Source organism: Oryctolagus cuniculus, chromosome X, assembly GCF_964237555.1.
Source record: "Oryctolagus cuniculus chromosome X, mOryCun1.1, whole genome shotgun sequence".
Taxonomy (NCBI): domain Eukaryota; kingdom Metazoa; phylum Chordata; class Mammalia; order Lagomorpha; family Leporidae; genus Oryctolagus; species Oryctolagus cuniculus.
In genome coordinates, this window is record NC_091453.1 from 24,121,735 (window position 1) to 24,146,387 (window position 24,653).

A 24,653-nucleotide genomic window follows, 5' to 3' on the forward strand; every position below is an offset into this window, starting at 1 on the left:
ATCTAGACCAACATCTCCATATGGCCAAGATCTTTGTTTTCTTTGCCACTGTATTCCTAGCTGTAGCACAAGGCCTGACATAGATGCAATGCAATAAGTACTTTCCATGTGATGAATAAACTGTATGTAATTTTAGCTAGTTTCCTTATAAATAATGGAAGGAAATCAGAGGTTCATCTCAGAATATTTAATAAGCATATTATATTTTAGATATTTCCAATAGTTAATAGAAGATAAAGGACAAAATGAATCTTTTGGTAACAATTCATTTTTTAACAAGATTACTTAATATTCTCCCTACAAATCTAAAGAAAATTTAACTTGATTTTACATTGATATAAGCCTGTAAGTGAAGGTTTGATATCCCAGAATCCAGACTACCAAATTCTTAATACACATTTTAATACTTAAAATCATTATTTACAAATAGTGAGTGTAACCCACTATAATTTCAGTCAATCTCTTTCTTCAGAGTATATAATAGGAAACACAGAATCTATATCAAGCCTTGTTTTTTTCAAATAATAGGCTTATGTGGTAGAGGAGGATATAAATTTTATAGTGGGTATCATGCCCATTTTCTTTCCTCTTTCTTCCTCCCTTTATTCCTACCACTTGACCCACCATCGTGTGCACGCATACACACACACCCCAATCATATGCTCTATTCCTTGGTTTCTATAGGTATCACTATTTCTCAAAGTCTTTTTGTAACTGATATGTATGAGTTGTTTCCTGGCAATGTTGCCAGATTTAAAGAACATAAATCACTGTGCTCCTAAATCTGTATGTATGAAATGGATGAAATATGTTCACTTTATATAAATTAAAAATGGACCTGGACATTGAGTAGAAATCCTCTATCATAGTGCCTTTATAACTTTGAGAACTTTATTTAATTCACATAAGCTATAGTTTCCATGTTTATACATTAAGGAAAATAATAGCTGGTTTGTGGCTTATAGCAATAAGAAATATCATGTGTAAGGTGTCAACCACATTATTTGGTGCCCAGAGTATACTCACTAAGTATTAGTTTCCTATTCTTCTATCAAGCCTTCTGTCTGTCACCTAAAAAGATGAGAAATGCACAATCCCAAGATACTGTTGTGATGTTTCAGAGTTCTGAAATACCAAGTGACTCAGGTACATATTGGAATTGAACAAATACAAGGTTTACAATGACTATTCTTGAAAGGATAGCAAGACGTAATGACTAACAATTCTGGGAAAATCTTATCTATGTTAGGTGTGGACATCTAGATGTATGTGATAGAGTTGATATGCCCACTTCCTGGGGCATGTAGACTCTATGTGTCCCCCTTCCCCTTTCTTATATGAAACTCTGTCAGTATGCTGTCTACACTATCCCCTCTCTCAAGAACACACAAAGAAGAACTAAAACTGTAGCATGCCTTTATTGGTTGTTTTTTGAACATTGAACTCTATTATTCCCTTTGCCATTGTTTATTTTTGTGTAAGTTATTTGCCTTTGCAGAGTTTGACAAACTTTTATTTTTTAATAAAACACTGTAGAGTCTATATTTTAGGCTTAGTGGGCCATGTTATCTACTGCTGCAACTAGCAGTTATAGCACAAAAACAGCCAGATAGTAAATAAACAATTGAGCATCACTGTTGTCCAAAGAAACTTTATTTATGAACACTGTATTTAGAATGTCATTAAACTTTCATATATCAAGAAAGAACTTTTGATTTTTAATCATTTAAAAATGTAAAAACCATCCCTAGCTTTTGAGCCACAAAACAAGTAGGAAGTAAATCTGGCCCACAGAACACAGTGTACCTACCTTGACCCTATTGTGCATCTAAGTTTTCTTTATTTATCTTCTTACAACCTGGTTTGTATATTAGAACAAATTTCTACATTTGTCATAGTCGTTTTCTATTGCCACCATAATAAATTACCACAATTTAGCTTAAAGTAATACAAACTTACTGTTTTTCAGTTCACTGGCTTGGAAGTCTGGTTTTGCTTGACTTGTTTCATTGCTCAGGTTTCACAAGTTACTGGAATCAAAATGTTGACTGGTAAAGCTCTTATGAAAAGGCTCTGGAAAGAGTCTTCTTCCAAGCTCATTCTTTTGGAAAGAATCCAGTTCCTTCTGACTGTAGGAATGAGGTCTCTTTCCTTTTTGTCGCTTATCTGATAGTCACCCTTAGCTCCTGGAGGCTTCTCCAATCCTTGACTGTGGATCCCTGCATCTTAGAGCCTTCTTAGTGCATCATATCTTTCTCATGTTTGCAGTCTGACTTCCTATTCTGCAACACCTCCTCTGACTTCCTCTTCTTCCTCCTCTGTTTTTAAGGACTCTTATGGTTACTTTGGAGCCACATTAATAATCCGGAATAATCTCATGATTTTAAAGTCTAATTCCATCTATAAATTCCAGTCACATCAGTACCTAGTGTTTGCTTGAATAGCCAAGGGAAAGTCATCTTGAGGTGACATCTTCAGAATTTAGAATACTGCAATTGCCACCTGGATTTCCTACTTAAGTAGTGATATATATAAGTCTAAATCACTTGTGATTTATCCAGAAATCATTAAGCCCTTTCAAACTTTCGACTGTGGTAAGTTAGATCTTCTTATATTTGATATGTTACATAAGCATATTTGATATGATTATTGACCTAATTTAGCAAAGTTCATGCTTCCCAATAGGTGATCTAACCACCTGGGGGCAAATCTGAGTTGTACATGGCATTGTTTCATATATAACTTGCCTATGCCTCTCAAAATTTGAAGTAGGATTTTAGGGCAATTGCTGTGGGAAACGAGGTTTAAACATTTTTCTGAAGGGATTGTTTTACATGCAATACAGTTATTGATTTCCAAGTCCAAACAGTTGCTGAATGTCATGGATTTCTTACTCTAGGCCTAGAAACCACTATTTGACTTTCAGTAACTTTTCCTGGGTCACCTTATCAGACTTCTCATCAATTCTTACTGGTTCTCATCTTCACCTCCATGACACTATGATTTACATCTTCATCATTTCCTATCCTATCTATTTAAATAACCTTAATCGGTTCTCCCACTTCTGTTTTCTCCCTTCTCCATATATTTCTCCAAAGATTTTATTATCCATTCTGAACTGTGGAATACAGTTCCCCCACTGCATTCAGAATGACATTCCAGATCGTTAACATGGCATTCACAGTTGCCATCAGTTAAATTCCAGGTATCCTACTTCATTCCACAAATATTTGCAGAGCACAGTACCAAGTGCTGCCCCTAGAAATGGTGACCAACACAGCCAATGCTCTTGTCCTCATGTCACTGATAGAATGAGAGCTGTGAACATATAAAAAGAAGGATGAATTGTTAAAGTGATGTTAAAGTCATTCATTTAAAAATATTGAGAACAAAATCATGTGAAAGACTCTCTTCTAGGTACTGGGGAAAAACTTGAATCAGACAGAGATCTGCTCTCAGGGAGTTTATAGTCCAGTAGATATGAGAGCAGAGGTAACTCTAAAATAAACTAGAAAATACTATAGGCCACAGGAAAAGGACAATGATGAGGGTAATGGGAATTTCAAGCCAGAATATAGGTGTGTTTTCACATAGCCATTGCAGATGAGGCTTAAAAGATGAATGTGACTATTCAAGGATCCTCCTTTCCCACCTTTAGCAGGCACTTCTACTGCCTGTAGTTTGAATTTGTTTCCTCTGCTCTATTAATCTCACAGTTTCCATAGCATGAGTCTTGTCATCTCTTTCCTGGACTATTGCAATGACCAAGCTGTCTCTTAGTCCCATTCTCTCTCTACTCTGGCCCTGTGTCATGTTACATCAAATAATCTTTTTGAAACAGAGTCTGATCTTGGCTCCTATGTCATTTATAGCCTTCACTGGTTTGCCATTGTTCACCTTGAAGATCATATTAATGCAGTGGTTAAGAATTTGAGCCTTAAGCCAGAATGCTTAGGATGGGATCCTGGCTCTACTACTTATCAGCTATGTGATGTGAAGCACATCATTTTATTGCTCTTAGTATCAGTTTCCTCATCTGTAAAATGGGAATAATAATGCTTACAATGGTTGTTATGTGGGTAAAAATACATGAACTATGAAGAACAAGTACCAAGATTTTACCAGATAGTAAATAGTATACATGATTAATAGTGGTCATTATTATCACCATAAAATACTCCAGATATTCAGATGAATTCTATAAATAAGCCACTATTTTATTTAATTAGTGATTTTCTAAAATTTATTATGCAGCTAAATGATTGAATTTTAATTTTGTCCACCTTTCCCTTGAGCAGGCAGCTAAGGATTATAACGGGTGAATGGTTTTTTGAAGAAAAGGCAAAGCGTTTCAAGCAAGTCAATGTTCTAGGCACTGATGTTGTCCGGCAGTCCATTTTAAGAAGAAGTCCAGGTAATAAAAACAATTAATTGATTTTGAGACTTTCAATTTTTGTTTCAGTGGATAAATAATTCCTGTTATATAACAAATGAACATTTCTGGAAACACAGTTCGTACTTCACAACGTGATAGTATTAAATCTTCCTTTTCTTTAGTTTTACTTTTAATCAACAAAATTTTATCTAAAATATATATTTATGAGGCATAATATGATTTTTCAGTATATTTATACATTGGTAGAATGATCAAGCCAAGCTAATTAGACTATCCATCATCTCAAATATGTATCACTTCTTTGTAGTGAGATTTAAAATCCTTAACTATTTTGAAATATAGAATACATTATTATTAACTGTAGTCATTTTGCTGGACAATAGAACACCAAAGCTTGCTTCTCCTATCTAACTGTAAAATATGAAATTCACAAGAAGGGAAGAGGAGGTCAACAGAAAATAAAATTCATGATGATTTTCTATATATCTGAATTCAGAGATGTTCGAAGGAGCCATTTATCTTCATCACAGTTCTTTTCCTGAATGCACTTCCAATATTTTCTTAAACACTTAAGAATATACCATAAAACAGATGAATTAAGTGATTTGCATCTTGTAGAAGTAGGGAGTAGAATGGTAGTTACCAGAGTCTTGGGAGAGTACAAGGGAGAAAGGGACGGGTATAACGATTGATAAGCAAGTACTAAGTTGTAATTAGATAGGAGTAAGAATTTCTAGGGTTCTATTATATAGTAAGCAGAATATAGACAATGATAATGCCTTGTATATTTCTATTACAAAATCTAGGAAGATATTTGATGTTTTATCATAAAGAAATGTTAAATATTTAAGGGAAAATGATTCGCATTGTGAAAGAAATCCTTGATTTTTTTTTTAATGATTCATTTCAGATTTTTTAATGGTACTTTTTAAAATCTAGGGGTTCCCAAGCTAGGGGTGATATTGTGCACTGATTCGTGCACCCCTCACAAGGAAGCATTTGGAAATGCAAGGAGGCATTTCTGGTTGTCATAATGACTAGAGTTAAGTCAATGCATTTAGTGGGTAGGAATCAAAGAAACCAAATAGTCTCCAAAGTATGGAACAGTCTCAGTCAATTAAGAGTTACACTGGCACCAAATACAAATAATACCCCACCTTGAGAATGCTTTTTGGTGCATTCAGACTATAATTCAGTTGGTTATATATTGAGTAAAGCTTGTTTTGGGGAATATATTTCTCCAGTATGGCAGGGTAAAAGTAGAACAGACATCTTTGCCCTCTTCCTAGACTATCTTCTCTTTTCAGACACAGTGGATAACTGCCCTTATTTTTAAGTCTAGCAGGTAGGGCTGGGACGCTTGGAACTGAGTCCAGTGTCACTTGGTTAATGTTGGGTATGATGGTACAGAGGGACAGAGTGAGGTAGAGTTAGAGTTGTCAGCTATGCCCTCTTCCCCTACATAATCCTCAGTAGTTTCCAAAGTGTAGACCATCTATCAAGTCACAAGGCAAGTGCCCATCCTCCCAGGAAGTGTGGCTCATGTGCTCAGAAATCGGAGTAAGCTTTGTACAACCTTGTGTGAGAACTCAGTCCCTAGAGATTTGGAGTTCTCCAGGAATCCAGATTCCCCTGCCCTAAAAACAACAGTAGAAGACTGAGATATTCATTCCTCTACTGCAATCATCCCTAGGAAGTTTACACAGCAAACTTCTCACAGACAAGTCCTTATCTTAATTCTTAGCTCTAGAAGACTCAGCAAATTTGAAATGATTTAACGGGGAAATTTAGGATGGGAACACCATTGTCAATCATTATAGACTTCTTTCTCCTGTGCTACTTAAGAAAATGAATGCTGAATAGAAATGTGCTCTTGTTTCTAGAAATGTATATATAAATTTATCTTCTGATTTTTTTAAAAAAATAAGGAGTTGAAGAAGTACAAAGTCAAGAGCAAACCTACCAGAATGCAGAAAAGTCAGACACTTCACCTTCTGCTGGGCAGAAGACCAGCCATGATGGACCCAAGAGAAAGGGGTAAGATATTACCTATTTAAGGGATTTTTTTTACCTTTATTCCAGACATGTCAGAAATAAAATCTCCTTAGTTTTTCCAAGTGTGATATATTTCAGAGGCCCAGAGGAGATCAGAGATTCAACCAAGGTAATACTTTATCAGCCTCCTAAGGAAATGCATTTTAATTATTTATAATCTTGGATAAATAAAGGTCCCCTTTGGCCTGAGCATGTAACACTATTTCCTTTCATTTGACAAATCTGGTCTTACACCAAATAGTTCTTATTACTTCTAAACAGCAAGTTTCATATAACAGCCAATCTTGTCTACAAAGAGGTGATGGTTACCTTTGGTTGTAGAATGTCAATACTCCTCCCTTTCAATCTGAGTACTGGTGTATAAAATATTAAATCAAAGATTTATTAATTGAGCTTAAAACATTATATCCTTGCCATCAAGAAAGACATCAAATTCTAAGTGGAACCTGATGAAAGACAGATGGAGTTCAGGATAGCAAAAGGGAAGAAAGGTGATTCTAGGCAGAGGAGAAAGATACCTTAGGTAGAAGTGCAGAGGTGGGGACATGCATAAGGTGGTTCTCAGAGAAGCATAGATTGTCATTATAATAAGTGTTATTCTCACCAGAAAATGTAATTTTCCAGCAGATTGAAGTTTCTAACACTTTGACAATGACAGTCTTCCAGAGGTCTTTGAAGCAGAGACAACTTGGCAGATTCTATTAAGATTGTGCCAGTACCTTTAGTGTTCATTATTTCTTCTAGAAAACTGTAGGTGTAAAGTAAATGAACTAGTCCCTCCCAGGGCTAGTTCACAAAAAGAATGTAGCTTGGATATTTTATGAAAGTACATTTGGAAGCACCCATGTTTTTGACATTCAGTGTCCTGGACCAGGACTTGAATCTCAATTCCTGAAGAGCTATTTTTGCTAAAGTTACACATGATTTAGTGACATGGGGATGTAATTATATTTTATATGATATGAAACAGTCCATTGTTCAGGCTTCATCACCACAGGGACGAATGTCATGAAGGATATAAAGATACTTCTCACCACATGAATTTTGTCACTCTTACCATAAGAATTCATTGTGTTCTAGAATGTGCCAGGCATATCCCAGGCTTAGAGTGTCTATCTGGCAGGGAATAAGAAAGACAGAGGCACTGCTCTCATGGAGCTGCACCTTAATATGCTGTTACCTCCATTTGTCCCAAAGGATCATCCTAGCTCTTTTCTCTGCACATGGTGAGTTCAGGCTTCCTATCCTCAGTATCCTGGCAAACATGTCCTGCACATTGTTTCTTCATTCTCAGGTGACATGAGTAAGTTCCCAAAGCAGGTGATCCTTTGCTTAGCAGGGAGAGAGACCTGGCTTAGCAGCAAGTGGTATGTCATTAACAGAATGTCATAACCTCCTCCATCATCACCCTTGACGTTATACTGCAGAAGTACTGGGAACGCTCCAGCCCCAAGTGTATCATATAGAAGAATCATCTATTTTTAGAAGTACTAGAAATTATATTATAAAAATGATATTTTAAATGTTTTCTTTCTTAAGTTACATTTAAATCAATCAGGGAAATGCAAATCAAAACCACAATGAGGTTTCACCTCACCCCGGTTAGAATGGCTCACATACAGAAATCTACCAACAACAGATGCTGGCGAGGATGTGGGGAAAAAGGGACACTAACCCACTGTTGGTGGGAATGCAAACTGGTCAAGCCACTATGGAAGTCAGTCTGGAGATTCCTCAGAAACCTGAAGATAACCCTACCGTTCGACCCAGCCATCCCACTCCTTGGAATTTACCCAAAGGAATTTAAATTGGCAAACAAAAAAGCGGTCTGCACCCTAATGTTTATTGCAGCACAATTCACAATAGCCAAGACCTGGAACCAACCCAAATGCCCATCAACAGTAGACTGGATAAAGAAATTATGGCATATGTACTCTTTAGAATACTATACCGCAGTAAGAAACAACGAAATCCAGTCATTTGCAACAAAATGGAGGAATCTGGAACACATCATGCTGAGTGAAATAAGCTGGTCCCAAAGGGACAAATACCATATGTTCTCCCTGATCGGTGACAACTGACTGAACACCAAAAAGGAAACCTGTTGAAGTGAAATGGACACTATGAGAAACGGTGACTTGATCAGCATAGCCCTGACTGTTAATGAACAACTTAATACATTATCCCTCTTAGTAGTTTTTTTTTGTCTGTTCTACTTAATATGACTGGTTTAATTCTGTAATTAATACACAGTTATTCTTAAGTGTTGAAATTTAACTGAAATGTGATCCCTGTTAAACATAAGAGTGGGAATAAGAGAGGGAAGAGATGTACAATTTGGGACATGCTCAAGCTGACTTGCCCCAAATGGTAGAGTTAGAAACATACCAGGGGACTCCAATTTAATCCCATCAAGGTGGCATGTACCAATGCCATCTCACTAGTCCAAGTGATCAATTTCAGTTCACAATTGATCATAATGAAAGGACTAAGAGTCAAAGGGAGCACATAAACAAGTCTAGTACCTGCTAATACTAACCGATAGAATAAATAAAGGGGAGAGTGATCCAACATGGGAAGCGAGATACTCAGCAGACTCATAGAATGGCGGATGTCCTAAACAGCACTCTGGCCTCAGAATCAGCCCTAAAGGCATGTGGATCTGGCTGAAAAGCCCATGAGAGTATTTCAGGCATGGAAAGCCAAGACACTCTTGGAAAAAAAAAAAAAAAACCTAAATGAATGATCTCTGTGAGTGAGATCCCAGTGGAAAGAACAGGTCTTCAAAGAAGGAGGTACCTTTCTCTGAAGGGAGGAGAGAACCTCCACTTTGACTATGACCTTGTCTAAACAAGATAAGAGTCGGAGAACTCAAGGGGCTTCCATAGCCTTGGAAACTCAAGACTGGTGCATAGGGAGATTACTGATGCCATAGACAGGAGTGTCAATTTGTAATGTCAACAACAGGGGTCACTGTGCACTTACTCCTCATGTAGGATCTCTGTCCTTAATGTGCTGTACATTGAGGCTTAATGCTATAACGAGTACTCAAACAGTATATTTCACTTTGTGTTTCTATGGGGATGCAAACTGTTGAAATCTTTACTTAATGTATACTAAACTGATCTTCTGTAAAAAAAAAAAGAAGAAATTATCAATTCCCAACTTGACTCTCACTGGGATTAAACGTGACAATAGGTCTGATCTGATTTCATCATCATTTAAAAAATCATCTATTATTTTTCACTTTATGTTTCTGTGTGGGAGCAAACTGTTGAAATCTTTACTTAATGTATGCTAAACTGATCTTCTGTATATAAAGAGAATCGAAAATGAATCCTCATGTGAATGGAAGGGGAGAGGGAGTAGGAAAGGGGAAGGTTGTGGGTGGGAGGGACGTTATGGGGGGGAAGCCATTGTAATCCATAAGCCGTACTTTGGAAATTTATATTCATTAAATAAAAGTTAAAAAAAAATCAAACAAATAAATATTTGATTTTTTTTTCAGATTTCTTCTTAGCAAGTTCAGATCAGCAACCAGAGGAGAAATCATAACTACAAGGACTGAAAGTGGACGGAGCTACAGCTTGGACTTAGACAGCCAAAATTTTCAGAGTTTAAAATCAGTCTCCAGTTCAGACAGGTAAGATACATACAAGCTGGGAATGGTATAGTGAGAAAAACCCAAACAGGGCTTCCAGGTGTCTAAAGTATCACCAGCCAGAGAGCTCTTAACACATAATATAAAAAAATCAGAAGGGTATTTTTCAGTTGAAATGGAAACCGCTGCCTTCATTCTGGAATTACAGCTCTTTGAATCATCTGTGCCACCTGCAAAGATGAGACTGTATGTTTGAGGACTCAGGGCTGCAGTTCAAATGGAGATGTACAGAGCAAGGAAATGCTTTCGTTGATTTCTTGATCTTTCTCTGGCTAAGCTTCAAAAAAGAAATCACTAAGTATCACATTCATTTCTTGCAGCTTTTAAAAAATTACTAATGCTTTCATCATTTGAATTGCTTCAGAGAATTTTCCATTCATTCCACTTTCTTTAAGTTCTCAGTGAGGCAAGTGAGAATATTCTAAGCATAGAGCTATCGCTTATCAGGAAAAGTAACAAGGCATGGAAAGGATAGCCAAGAGCATAGGCATTTCATATTAGGCTTCATCTTCTTTATCCTATTGGAGCATAAGTCAGAGTTTATTTTCATATTTGTGTATTATCAAAGCTCGAGTTGAGAAAATGGATCTACTTTCATGTTTCACTAGGTTGTCCAAATGTTAATTCCCCTTTGTTTGCTTGTGGCTGCAGTAATTCTGTAATTTTTCTAGGTAGTAAAACTGTCAGGCCTTACTCCTTAGATTCTGCAATAAGAATTCTGACCTGCAGTCCACTTTGTTTTTTTAAAGATTTATTTGTTTATTTGAAAGGCAGAGTTACAGAAAGGCAGAGACAGAGAATGAGAGAGCTTCCATCCACTGGTTCATTCCCCAAATCACCACAAGGGCAGAAGCTATGCCGATCCAAAGCCAGGAGCCAGGAGCTTCTTCCAGGTCTCCCACTTGCATGCAGGGATCCAAGCACTTGGGCCATCTTCCATTGCTTTCCCAAGTCATAAGAGCTGGATCAGAAGTGGAGCAACCAGGCAGGACTCGAACCAGTGCCCATATGGGATGCCAGCACTGTAGGTGGTGGCTTTACCCACTACACCACAGCACCAGCCTCAGAAATCCACTTTAGAATACTGACCAGAACATTTCAGGGGGTGGACACTCTTTTGACTACTAAGGTTTTGTTTTTTTCCTTCAGAATGATTCTCCATACCTGTTGGTTTTTTCCTTATAGCATTCCTAATATTTAAATTTGTTTAAAACTGTACAGAAATAAATATTAAGGAACATCAAATGAATCGTTCATCAAGCACTATCAAAGGACCGTCACCATACCTATTATTTTCCAATTTTTTAGGAATACAAATATATTGCCTTTATGATTAAAAAAGGTAAGCCATTATTTCTTTCATCCTTGAAACAGCTTCATTCAGCTTCCATGGGGTAAGTCCACATAGTGTCCCACAAAAACTTTATTAAAAAAGTCTCATTTGATTTTTTAAGATTTATTTTTTATTTATTTGAAAGAATTATAGAGGTAGAGAGAAAGAGAGAGAGGTCTTCCATTCGCTGGTTCAATCTCCATATGGCCGTAATGGCCAGAGCTGAGGTGATCCGAATTCAGGAGTCAGGAGCCTCTTCCAGGTCTCCCATGTGGATGCAGGAGCCCAAGGACTTAGGCCATCTAACACTGCTCTCCCAGATCATAGCAGAGAGCTGGATCGGAAAAGGAGAAGCTGAAACTAGAACTGGCACCCACATGGGATGCCAGTGCTTCAGGCCAGGGCTTTAACCCACTGTGCTACAGCACCGGCCCTTTCATTTTGATTTTTGATCATTGGACTCCTGATGCTGAGATAATAGTGAAAAAACATTTAGAAATGGTATCCAGCTACCTTAGTATTACTGTTTTGGCCCAGCCTTCTGGAGACTCTATGGATGAGCCATCTTGGTTTGAAGAGGGACACTATCTATAAAATGAGGCAAGAGAGCATTTTAGAAAAATATGCTCCAAACTTAACAAACATAATTAGATCATAGCACTTTAAGTTGTTCACCTTATAGTTCCTCATCCAGAATAAAGGTCATGTTCTCCAGTATCATGATGTTTGTAACCTTTTTCTAGAATCTGACTGAATTTGCTTCTTGTGTCTTATCTCTATAAACTATAAATTATAGCTTATAAATTTATAAATCTCATAAAGCTATTAATTCATATAGATGTGCTTCACCAAATAGTTACTTGGATATTGGCCCAAGGTTTTCTTGTTTTTGTTGTAAAAGGAAGAAAGTCCCTAAGTAGACTTTATCGTTTAAATTGTAAATACCCATTTACAAATAATCAGAATATAATAGTCAGGGTTGCTTTGGCTTAAGCATGCCAAGAACAATGTTTTCCCATTATGAAAGAGAGTAAAGATGCTCAGGGGATCAGTAGAGCAAAATATCCTTTTCCTGCTACATGCATTTATCACTATGATGACTCATTAATGGACTGCCACAGTGAGACACATTTCATTATTCCAAAATGATTCCTGAGAAAGTTGGGCCAGGAAGTGGCCCATCTTTTCTTAACTCTGCTCATCTAAAGAGGTTGTAAGATCTTGGTCTCTTTAGCCCATTAGCTGTTCCAGCTTAGCAGTTATTCTCCTTTCTCCTGCACAGTGCCTATTTCTTCATGTTTCATTCATCTTTTCCTGGAGGGCTGTGGTTTTTTCAGGTGTGTGGTTAACTTTATTTCTTGACAGTAATTTCAAAGCAGAGCAAGTATGAATGGGTTAAAGATGGCCAAGAAGCCCTTCAGAGCATGTCAAGTGACCATTCAGTGGTTGCTGGGAACTGAACACATGAGGCAAAGGATTGTTTTAAAGAATGTTAACGCAGACTACAGTGAAGAAGCCATGTGATTAAAGGCAGTGATTACAAACCCCTGCTAAGTTAGGCTGAGCTTTCATTGTGCTATGATCTGTGAGATTTCCATCTGAAGTCAAGCTCTCCCACAAGCAGACCCTCAGATAAGGAATTATAAGCGAATAATTATTAATTGAGTCATTATAAGAGAGATATGTAAGGGAGTAGGAGAATCAAAACAGACGGGGAGGAAGCTTGGTCTCTGGGGACTCTGGAACAGGAACTATATCCCTGAGCTTTGCCATGCACTTCTATTCCAGTCAGGCACTGGCCGTGAGTGTCCTTGGATAGCATTGGCAGGCTTAACAAAAAAAGATACAGGATGTCCATGTAAATCTGAATTTCTGATAGGTAACTTTTTTTAGCATATGTCCTATGTAATATTTGGCACATTGTAATACTTAAAAAAGTATTCACTTCTCATCTGAAATTCAAATTTACCTGGAAGTCCTATAATTTACCTGATAACTGCTGTGGGAGTCATGGGAAGACAAACTCCAAGACCTTTGTAGGCCTCTAGCTCCAGTGCTAAAGGGGAAAAAAAAATCTCTGAAGGTGGCAGGTGCAAACCATAAAGAGAAAAGCACTCAGAAGCTAGTGAGGGGCACAGACAGCTGGTAAAAGGGTTTTTAGAGAGGATCTGAATGGAAGAACAACAATGTTCTTCAAAAAATATAAAGAAAAGTCACAAATTTTATTCTAAAATTTAATCTGTTCAGTAAATGGATGAGGGTTGATGCTGTGTTTCTCAACAGTGTTTCTATCCTATCTTTGAAGGATGCGGCAAGCATTTGACCACTGGACCTTGTCTGATCTCATCACCAACAGGGTTCTCATCTTTCCTTCTGCCCCCCCCACACGTTTTATTTGTTTATTCTTAATTGCTCTGTAGGAGGCTTGGGAATGATTGTCACAGTCTCTGTGAAGCCTTGTCTAATTCAAAGCAGAGACCACATAATTCATGCCAGCCCCTAGCTAGTCTTCTGCCTCATTCCAAGTGCTGCCCTTCTCTTTTTCTCTCCCTCTCCCCTGCCCACTCATTCTATAAGGAATACTTGTATGGCATTTTTGTACCATCATGACTAAAATATTGCTGTCATCATATCTATTATTTTGGTTAAGTGAGTTTATTGAACCCCTCTCATTAAATGGCATCTCTTTAGTATCAGAAGTAAATTTATTTTCCTGTCCTGAATGTAATTTTCATTGACCAATCTGCAATTACAATACAATTAGGCAGCATCCTGTTCCTAGTATAGGAATACAGCAAGGTAGGAGTGTTCTAGCTCTGAGTCAGGATGACATTCACAAAGTCATCACTGGTTTGTAGTGTACATTACATAAAACACTAGACAGCTAATTGCTAATGCTCTTAGAAAACTCCTTTACTTACCAGGCTTTTAAAATTGTTCTTATTTGTAGCATATCTCTAAAAGCATCTTTGTGAAATGTAAATTTTATTCAGTAATACTAGCTGTGACAGTTTCATGACTCAAAGGGAGAAAGGCTGTAAAGATTGTCCACCAAAGGAAAATTACTTTCACCTCTTTCCTGTATCTCTCCTTCATTTTCAGGTGCTTCTAAGTACTTTTTTTCTATTAAAATTTTTATTCATAAAATGGGAACAAATTTCATATATTTCATGTACATGGTTTTAAGAGCATAAGGATACATCTCACCCTACTCTCCCCCCTTCCCTCACTCCCACCCTCTCTGCTTCTTATTTTTCTTTTAACAATGATGTACTTTCAATTATCTTTATAATCACAAGCTTAACCCTCCACTAAATAAAGAATTCAACAAGTAGTAAGTAGAAAAACCACTGTTCCTCAAGAATATAGACAAGAGCTATAAACAATAATCAAATTTCAAAATGTCAATTTGCTCATATACATTACATTTTTTGTACTCTATATATTAGTTACCACAAATCAAGGAAAACATGATATTTGTCTTTCTGGGACTGGCTTATTTCACTAAGAATAATGGTCTCCAGGTGAATCCATTTTGTAGTAAAAGACAGGATTCCATTCTTTTTTAAGGCTGAGTAAGATTCCAACGTTCTTATACCATAATTTCTTTATTCAGTCATCAGTTGATGGACATCAAGGTTGAGTCCATATCTTAGCTGTTGTAAGTTGAGCTGCTATAAACATGGGGGTTCCAATAACTCTTTCATATGCTGATTTCACTTCCTTTGGGTAAATTCCCAGGAATGGAATGGCTGTGTCATATGATATAACTATTTTCAGCTTTCTGAGAAATCTCTGTATTGTCTTCTGTAATGGTTGTATGAGTTTACATTCCCACCAACAGTGTATTAAGGTACCTTTTTTCCCACATCCTTGCTAGGATTTTATTTGATTTTTGGATGATAGCCACTCTAAGTGAGGTGAGGTGAAACCTCATTGTGGTGTTTGTTTGCATTTGGTTTCAGCTTGTTTGTCAATGATTAGTTGGTTGTAGACAGGTGGATTAATTTCTGGGTTTTCTAGTCTGTTCCGTTGGTTGACATGTGTATTGTTCTGCCAGTACCAAGCTTTTTTGATTATATTTCCTTGTAATATGTCTTGAAGTTGAGGCGGGCACCGTGGCATAGCAGGTAAAGAAAGCTGCCACCTACAGCACCAGCATCCCATATGGGCACCAATTCAAGTCCCAGCTGCTCCACTTCTAATCCAGATCTCTGCTATGGCCTGGAAAAGCAATAGCAGATGGCCCAAGTCCTTGGTCCTCTGTACCTGCATGCATGGGAGACCTGGAAGAAGCTCTGGTTTCCTGGCTTCAGGTTGGCCCAGCTCCAGCTACTGTGGCCATTTGGGGAGTAAACCAGTGGATGGAAGACTTCTTTCTCTACCTCTGCCTCTCTGTAACTGCCTTTCAAATAAATAAATAAATCTTTTTTTAAAAATATGTCTTGAAGTTAGGTACTGTGATGACTCCAAATTTCATTTTTACTGTTTATGGTTGCTTTAGTTACTTGGAGTCTCATGATTCCATATGAATTTTAGGGTCATTTTTTCCAGATAGGATAAGAACAGCTTTGGTATTTTGGGATCACATTGAATCTTTAAAATTGCTTTGGGTAGTATGGACGTTTTGATGATATTAATTATTCTAATCCCCTAATATGGAAGACTTTTCCATTTTTTGCCCCTTCCATTTTTTTCCTTCACTTTTTGTAATTTTCATTGTAGAGATCTTTCACATCCTTGGTTAAACTTATCCTAAGGTAATTAGATGTTTTTGTAGTTAATGATACTGGTCTTACAAGTTCTTTATCAGCCATGACATTATTTGTGCATACAAAGGCTATTGATTTTTGAATGTTGTTTTATATCCAGCAACTTTGCCAAACTCTTACGAATTCTCTTTCTTTGTTGCATCTTTTTCTGATTTTGGAATTAAGGAGATGCCTCATAGAAGGAGTTTGGGAGGATTCCCTCCTGAAAGAGTAGGATTCAGCAGTGAAGCTATTCAGTACTACTATTATCTTAAAGTTGGGAGGAATTTAATTACTGATTCAATCTCCATCTTGGTTATTGGTCTCTGTAGACTTTCTACGTCTTCATGACTCAATTTTGTTAGGTTGTATTTGTCCAGAAATTTATACATTTCTTCTGTATTTTCTAAGTTGTTGGCATACAGCTGTTTGTAATAATTCCTAGTATTATTGTATTTCTGTGTTATCCATTGTATCATCTCCTTTTTCATCTCTGATTTTCTTGATATGGGTCTTCTCCCCATTTTTGGGTTAGTAAGGCCCAATCATGTATCAATTTTTTTTTCAAAAAACCAGCTCTTTATTTTACTTATCTCTTATTATTTTTGATTTCAGTTTTGTTTATTCTCTAATTTTTATTATTTTTTCATTCCTAGTAATTTTAGGTTTGATCTTATTTTTCTAGATACTTGCATGCATTTTCAGATCATTTATTTGATGCCTTTTCAATTTTTAATGTAGGTTCTGTTATATACTTTTCTTTTTTTTTAATCACTTTTTTATTTTTTTATTATTTTTCCAAGAAACCTTTTATTTAAGGTATACAAACTTCATGCATTTCATAAATACAACTTCAGGAACATAGTGATTCTTCCCACCCTACCCACCCACACTCCCAGCCTTCTTTCTCCTCCCTTTCCTATCCTGGCATTTCTCTAACGCGTATTTTAGAATTTTTTCTCTACGTTTTACTATGGGAAGTGTGACTACAGTGTGTCATGGTGAATATCTTTTATAGTCATGTCTATTAGGAATTCTATGTACTTCCTGTACTTGGATGTCCTTTTCTTTCACCAAATTGGGGGAGTTTTCTGTAATTATTTCACTAAAAAGGCCTTCTGATCCATTCTCTCTTTCCATGCCTGCAAGAACTCCTTAGACTTGTATGTTGGGTTATTTGATAGTATCCCATAAATATCCAACACTGTTTTTTAGGTGTTTTTTTTTCTTTTTGACAGGCAGAGTGGACAGTGAGAGAGAGAGACAGAGAGAAAGGTCTTCCTTTTGCCGTTGGTTCACTCTCCAATGGCCGCCACGGCCGGCACGCTGCGGCCAGCGCATCACGCTGATCCGAAGCCAGGAGCCAGGTGCTTCTCCTGGTCTCCCATGGGGTGCAAGGCCCAAGCACTTGGGCCATCCTCCACTGCACTCCCGGGCCATAGCAAAGGGCTGGCCTGGAAGAGGGGCAACCGGGACAGAATCCAGCGCCCCGACCGGGACTAGAACCCGGTGTGCCGGCGCCGCTAGGTGGAGGATTAGCCTATTAAACCTCGGCGCCGGCTGTTTTTTAGTTTTATAACCTCTTTTTTTTGGGGGGGGGGGTCTGGCTGTAAAATTTCCAGAGATTTATCTTCTAACTTACATACTCTTTCTTCTGCCTCACCAAGTTTGTTGTTAAGGCTTTCCACCACATTTTTTATTTGATCTATTGAACTCTTCATTTCCAATATTTCATTTTTATTTCTCTATGAAATCTCACATTCTAATACTGAAATGCTGTGCTCCTTTTGGGGAGTCATATTTGTCTTCCTTGTTCGTGTTTCTTGTATTTCTGCATATATCTTTAGGCATTTGTGAAAACACTTTTTTTCCTCCTCTGTCAGCTTTTATCTTTGAAATATGCCTCTGTAGCTAAATGGAGTATCTTCTAATTGGGGAGATATCCAGAGGCATGTGCTGGATAGAGCCAGAGAGCTCTAGCCAGTGCTTGACAATGGGATAAGAGTCCAGAGTGACACCCTAGCTGGGTGTGGTAGATCTCCTGTATTGTCATCAGGGAGAGGGTGTGATAAAGTAGGCTGGCATGATCCTAGCCTCAGCCCCTCTCTGTGAAGGTAAACCAACTGTCCAGGGTGAGCCCACTGTGGCTACACACCCCACCCACACAGGTGTATGAACAACACAAAGGATCTGTGCACTCCTCAATGTGAGCATGAAACCCTCAGCAAGACCCACCCTAGGCACTCAAGGAACTCTGAGCCTCTGAAACCAGACAAAGTGATTGCCCAGAGACCCAACCAAATCCCACACCCTAACACACAGTCACAGAAATCTCATAGTCATATTGCACAGTACTCCCACCATTGCAGGAGCAGGGAATCCCCTCTCAGCCTTGCAAGACTCTCACAGCCACAGAGAGAGCTAAGGCATTCCTGAAGCCAGCTGCCAGCCTGATAGAAGTTGGTTGGTCTTCCAGCTTCGTAGGTTGTGTCTGGGTACCTTCATAGAGTGAGAGGAGGGGATAATTTCACAGACCTAAGTGGGTGCCCTTTCCCCTGCCAATCCTCCAGGCCAGTCTCATAGTCAGTGATGACCATGGATTTATCCCTCTGACAAAATCTCCGTCACACGTGCTAGAGCAGCTTCTACGTGCCTTATTAAGATGGTGCTTTATTGGGAAACTTTCTACTTTCACATTCTTTCATGATGCTGACTACCTTTGTTTCTGTGTGTGGCACATCCTTAAGTGTCATTTGTAAGGCTGGATGAGTGGTGACAAATTCCTTCGATTTCTATTCATTTTGGAAGGTCTTAATTTCATCTTCATTTATAAATGAGAGCCTCATTGCATACAGTATTCTGGGCTGAAAGCTTATCCCTGGGTACCCTTGTTGGGGGATGGGAAGAGAGCAATGTGCTCACCCTTCATGGGGTTTGGTGGGCACCCTGACCCCAGCTAGTGCTCCAGGCTGCACTTAAAGGCAATGTGATTCTCAAGGTTCTCCCACAGACAGTATTATTGGTGATACAGGCTACTGCAGGCCTCTAACCTTGCTCCAAGAAGATGGCATCTCTTCTTGCCACTGGCGGCAGGAGTCACCAGCGGTGTCCTGCTTGCTGCTTCTGCTGCTCCATGCCGTCTCTCTCCTTTCTCCATAATTTCCACTATAAACTCCTTCCCAACTGTCCCCTGGGACTGCAATTCCTCCCCCTTTTCTTCTGTTATCTTCCCATGGTCAAAATCAGCACATCTTTTTCCCTCTTCAGCCATCTTGGATCCACTTTTTTTTTCTATTTTAACTTCTTTGGGGGAACTCAGCCCTCATTAGTGGCAGCAAGAAATGGGCAATCAAAGCCACGTGCTGTCACAAATGCTAACAGCCTAAAGCAATCCATCAAAAGATGGTAGCCCTAGAAGAGAGAATATTACTTGCATGAAATGATGGGCATGCAATAGAACAGATGAGGAAATACAGATTCACCAGAGTACTTGATTTAATTGGACTATGACTTTATCAGTGTGAGATTCGCAGGGTCTAGAATTGCCAAAATGTTCTTCACCTAGAAATTTATATTTATAACTCAAAACCATCTGTTTTGTATACCCACTCTTGCCAGTGCTACTCAATATAGTCCTGGAAGTTTTAGCCAGAGCTGTTACACAAGAAAAAGAAATCAAAGGGATTCAAATTGGGAATGAGGAAGTCAAACTATGCCTATTTGCAGATTACATGATGCTATATATAGAAGATCCAAGAGACTATTGGAACTTATAAAAGAGTTTGGTAAAGTAGCAGGATATAAAATCAATACACAAAAATCAACAGCCTTTGTATACAAGCAATGCCAAGACTGAGATTGAACTTCTAAGATGAATCCCATTCACAATAGCTATAAAAAATATCAAATACCTTGGAATAAATTTAACCAAGGATTTCAAAGATCTCTACGATGAGAATTATGAAATATTAAAGAAAGAAGTAGAAGAAGATACAAAAAATGGAAAAATCTTCCATGTTCATGGATTGGAGGAATCAATATCATCAAAAGGTCTATTCTTCTGAAAGCAATCTACAGATTCAATGTGATACCAATCAAAATACCAAGGACATTATTCTCAGATATAGAATAAATGATGCTGAAATTCATATGGAAACACAGGAGACCTCCAATAACTAAAGCAATCTTATACAACAAAAACATAGCCAGAGGTATCACAATACCAGATTTCAAGACATACTACAAGGCAGTTATAATGAAAACAGCCTGGTACTGGTACAAAAACAGATGGATAGACCAATGAAACAGAATAAAAATGCCAGAAATAAATCTGAGCATCTACAACCAACTTATATTTGACTGATGAGCTAAAACCAATCCCTGAAGCAAGGACAGTCTGTTCAACAAATGGTGCTGGGAAAACTGGTTTTCCACATGCAAGAGTATGAAGCAGGACCCCTACCTTAAACCTTACATGAAAATCCATTAAAAATGGATTAAAAACTTATATCTACAACATGATACCATCAAATTATTAGAGAACATTGGGGAAACCCTTTAAGATATGAGCACAGGCAAAGATTCCTGGAAAAGACCCTGGAGGCACAGGCAGTCAAAGCCAAAAATCAACAGGTGGAATTACATCAAACTGAAAAGCTTCTGTACTGCAAAAGAAACACTGAGGAAAGTGAAGAGGCAACCAACAGAATGGGAGAATTTATTTGCAAACAATACAACTGATAAAGGATTAATAACCAGAATATATAAAGAGATCAAGAAACTCAACAACAACAAAACAACCCAGTTAAGAAATGTGCCAAGGACTTAAACAGACTTTTTTTCAAAAGAGGAAATCAAAATGGCCAATAGACACATGAAAAACTGCTCAGTATCATTAGCCTTCAGGGAAATTCAAATCAAAACCACAGTGAGGTTTTACCTCACCACAGTTAGGATGGCTTTCCTACAGAAATCAACAAACAACAAATACAGGCAAGGATGTAGGGAAAAAGGTACACTAATCCACTGTTGGTGGGAATCTAAACTGGTAAAACCACTATGGAAATCAATTTGGAGATACTTCAGAAATCTGAATATAGAGCTACCATATGACTCAGCCATCCCACTCCTGGGAATTTACCCACAGGAAGTGAAATCAGCAAATAAAAGAGTTGTCTGCACCCCCATGTGTATTGCAGCTCAATTTACAATAGCTAAGACATGGAATCAACCTAAATGCCCATCAACTGAAGACTGGGTAAAGAAATTATGGGATATGTACTCTGTGGAATACTACACAGCAGTAAAAAAGAAATCTAGTCATTTGCAACAAAATGGATGAATCTGGCAAGCATAATACTTAGTGAAATAAGCTAGTCCCAAAGGGACAAATACCATATATTCTCCCTGATCTGTGATAACTAATAGAGAACCTAAAAGGAAATCTGTAGAAGTGAAATTGACACTTCGAGAGCAATGACTTCAATAGCCTTTGTCTTGACTATCGAAGAACAGTTTTATTTTGCTTTTTTTTCTTAATGGAGAATGGGAATGGGAGAGGGAGAAGGCCGAGTGGGAGTGGAGGTGTAAGGGTGGGCATCATGGGAAGAATCACTATATTCCTAAAGTTGTACTTATGAAATTTGTACTCATTGAATAAACAGTTTCTTTGGGGGAAAAAACATATTTTGCTTCCCATATACACTTCTTGATTTTGGCTCCCCCAGAAGCACACCCTGAAATAAAGATTCAAGAGCACATCATGTGTTTGTGATGTGATCTAGGAAGACATAGATAGGGTGGTGAGGAAGGCAAAAATGGTATGTCCTAAAGCCAGTTACTAATGTGGGCAATTAGAGCTCAGTGTCACTGGACAACTCTAGGAAACAGTATGAAATATAGCTCAGAGTTGTCTAGTCAAGAGAATGGAAATCTGAGATGTTTTTACACCAATTCTTTGTTGATTGAGGGATGAGTTTGGGGCACTAACTCTCTGCCATTTCCAACTTGCTCTGTTCATAGAAGCCCCATGCTCCCATGATCCAAGAAAGTTCACAGGCAAGGAGCTGTGGGTATTCCTAGTAAGCAGAATTATGTGAGTAGGGGTGAATACCAAAGGAAAATGGTCAGGGACCCTCGTAGAATCTGCTACCACCTCCCTACCAATCTGCTCTAAGACTTCCTTCAAAGGTATATTTGCCAGATTCTCAGGTTCTCAGCCCCTGATTTCTGTTGGATCAGCATGTGGATGACTTGGAAATCTTGACAACTTTCTTCTTATAAGCAAAGTTATATCCTAGGCTGAATAAGAGTTTGGCAAATCCAAGCTAATAAGTACAGAGTAAGTACAGAAGTACAGGAATCGGGGGTGAGGGAAGATCCAAATGTCTGAGGAAAAGGAAATTAAATGATAATATGCACTTTTTTCATGAACTTTTTGAGTCTCCTTCATACTTATTTATTTATTATAACCTAAGTTCTGCTGAACACCCAATTTTCTTTGTGGCTGTAGGGAAAGGCAGTTGACTCTCTTCTTGCACCTGACCTTCTAGTTGACTCAAGGTTTTGCAAGACTGCTGACCTTTCTCTCCCAACTGACTTCTGGTCATTATTGAGAAATAACACATTGAATCTCACTGTGATGCTACAAAACCACAATGTAATCAGGCTACAGTATTACTTATGCTTAACTTCTCTTTCTTCATACCCAGCTGGAATCCTTGCCTCAGGGTGATTGTCTCTTCTATTTTAGGCTGTTTTCTTAAAGGAAACAAATCCTTCAAGGATACACTAAGCATTTTGAAACTACAAAATAAATCAGATTTTCTTTGATTAAATCAAACTATAAGCCAGTGCCGTGGCTCAATAGGCTAATCCTCCGCCTGCGGCACTGGTACACCGGGTTCTAGTCCCGGTCGGGGCGCTGGATTCTGTCCCAGTTGCCCCTCTTCCAGGCCAGCTCTCTGCTGTGGCCCAGGAGGGCAGTGGAGGATGGCCCAAGTGCTTGGGCCCTGCACCCGCATGGGAGACCAGGAGAGGCACCTGGCTCCTGGCTTCGTATCAGTGCGGTGTGCCCGCTGCAGTGGCCATTTGCGGGGTGAACCAATGGAAGGAAGACCTTTCTCTCTCTCTCTCTCACTGTCCACTCTGTCAAAAAAAATCAAACTGTAAAGGTTCTTTGTATGATTAACACTAATATTCATTGAATATAGTTTCATTTAGTGCCCTCCACATTATGCTACCTTTATCCTCTCTCCACAAACAAAAAGAAAGGACCCTATATGTAATTAAACCATAGAAGACCGGCAACTATTTAGGCATCACACTAGAAGCTGCCTGATAAATTTCCACATCTTCCTCATGTCTCTGCTTCCCTAATTCTGCATTCAAGTGCTCCTGTGATGGTTCACTGTAGCCTAAATCAATCTATCTCTCTCTCTCTCTCTCTCTCTCTCCCTCCCTCCCTCCTTCCCTCCCTCCCTCTCTTCCCCCCCCCCACACACATTGAAATTCATTCCTTTGGGTTGTGTTGGCCTCTCCAGAGTTTGGTTTGTAAATGGAGACATGTGTCTGTGTGCCTTCATACCTGGGCATACCTACAGAAATCAACCTCTTCTCTAATAAATAGTTAAAATTTTTGGCTTTGTGGTCCCTGTGGTCTTCATGTTAAATACTCAACTCTTGTTGGAGCATATAAGCAGTACAGACAATACCTAAAAGAATAAGCATGCCTACATTCCAATAAAACTGTTTATGGGGACTGAAATTTGAATTTCATACAGCTTCTAGAAGATTAATATGTAAACTAGAAAGGCAACTTACTAAATGGTAGTTTCTGTTCTCTATCGTTGATGTTCTATCCAGAAATGAACAAATCTGGGAAGCCATTATCAAGACTATGAGGCAGCATGGGATTAGAGAAAATAAAATAGAAGGTTTTTAAAGTATATGTCATAAGCTAACATGAATTAAACTGTTTCCTAACCTAGAAAATGTCTTTTAAGGCCGGCGCCTTGGCTCACTAGGCTAATCCTCCGCCTGCGGCACTGGCACCCCGGGTTCTAGTCCCGGTCGGGGCACCAGATTCTGTCCCGGTTGCTCCTCTTCCAGGCCAGCTCTCTGCTGTGGCCCAGGAGGGCAGTGGAGGATGGCCCGAGTCCTGGTCCCTGCACCCACATGGGAGACCAGGAGGAAGCACCTGGCTCCTGGCTTCGGATCGGCGCAGCGCACTGGCCATTGCAGCCATTTGGGGGGTGAACCAATGGAAGGAAGACCTTTCTCTCTGTCTCTCTCTCTCTCACACTGTCTAACACTGCCTGTCAAAAAAAAAAAAAGAATGAAAAACAGAAAATATGTTTTTTAGTAAACCAAAATATCTAAGCTCCCCAGAGAATGCCATATCCCCATACTTAGGCCTATTAAAATGAGATAAATATATCTCTTTCTTGCCAGTTTTCC

General features: G+C 38.6%; 1 protein-coding gene across 5 annotated transcripts in view; it reads left to right on the forward strand.

Annotated features, from left to right (window-relative positions):
- SYTL5 (synaptotagmin like 5) overlaps positions 1-24,653 on the forward strand; it is a 323,995-nt gene that overhangs the window by 249,354 nt on the left and 49,988 nt on the right. For all 5 annotated transcript variants that reach the window (XM_051827009.2, XM_051827010.2, XM_070066530.1 and 2 more), the window contains 3 exons: positions 4,299-4,414; positions 6,325-6,433; positions 9,960-10,094. In XM_051827009.2, coding sequence (XP_051682969.1) covers positions 4,299-4,414; positions 6,325-6,433; positions 9,960-10,094 — 360 coding nt within the window. The remainder of the gene's footprint in view (positions 1-4,298; positions 4,415-6,324; positions 6,434-9,959; positions 10,095-24,653) is intronic.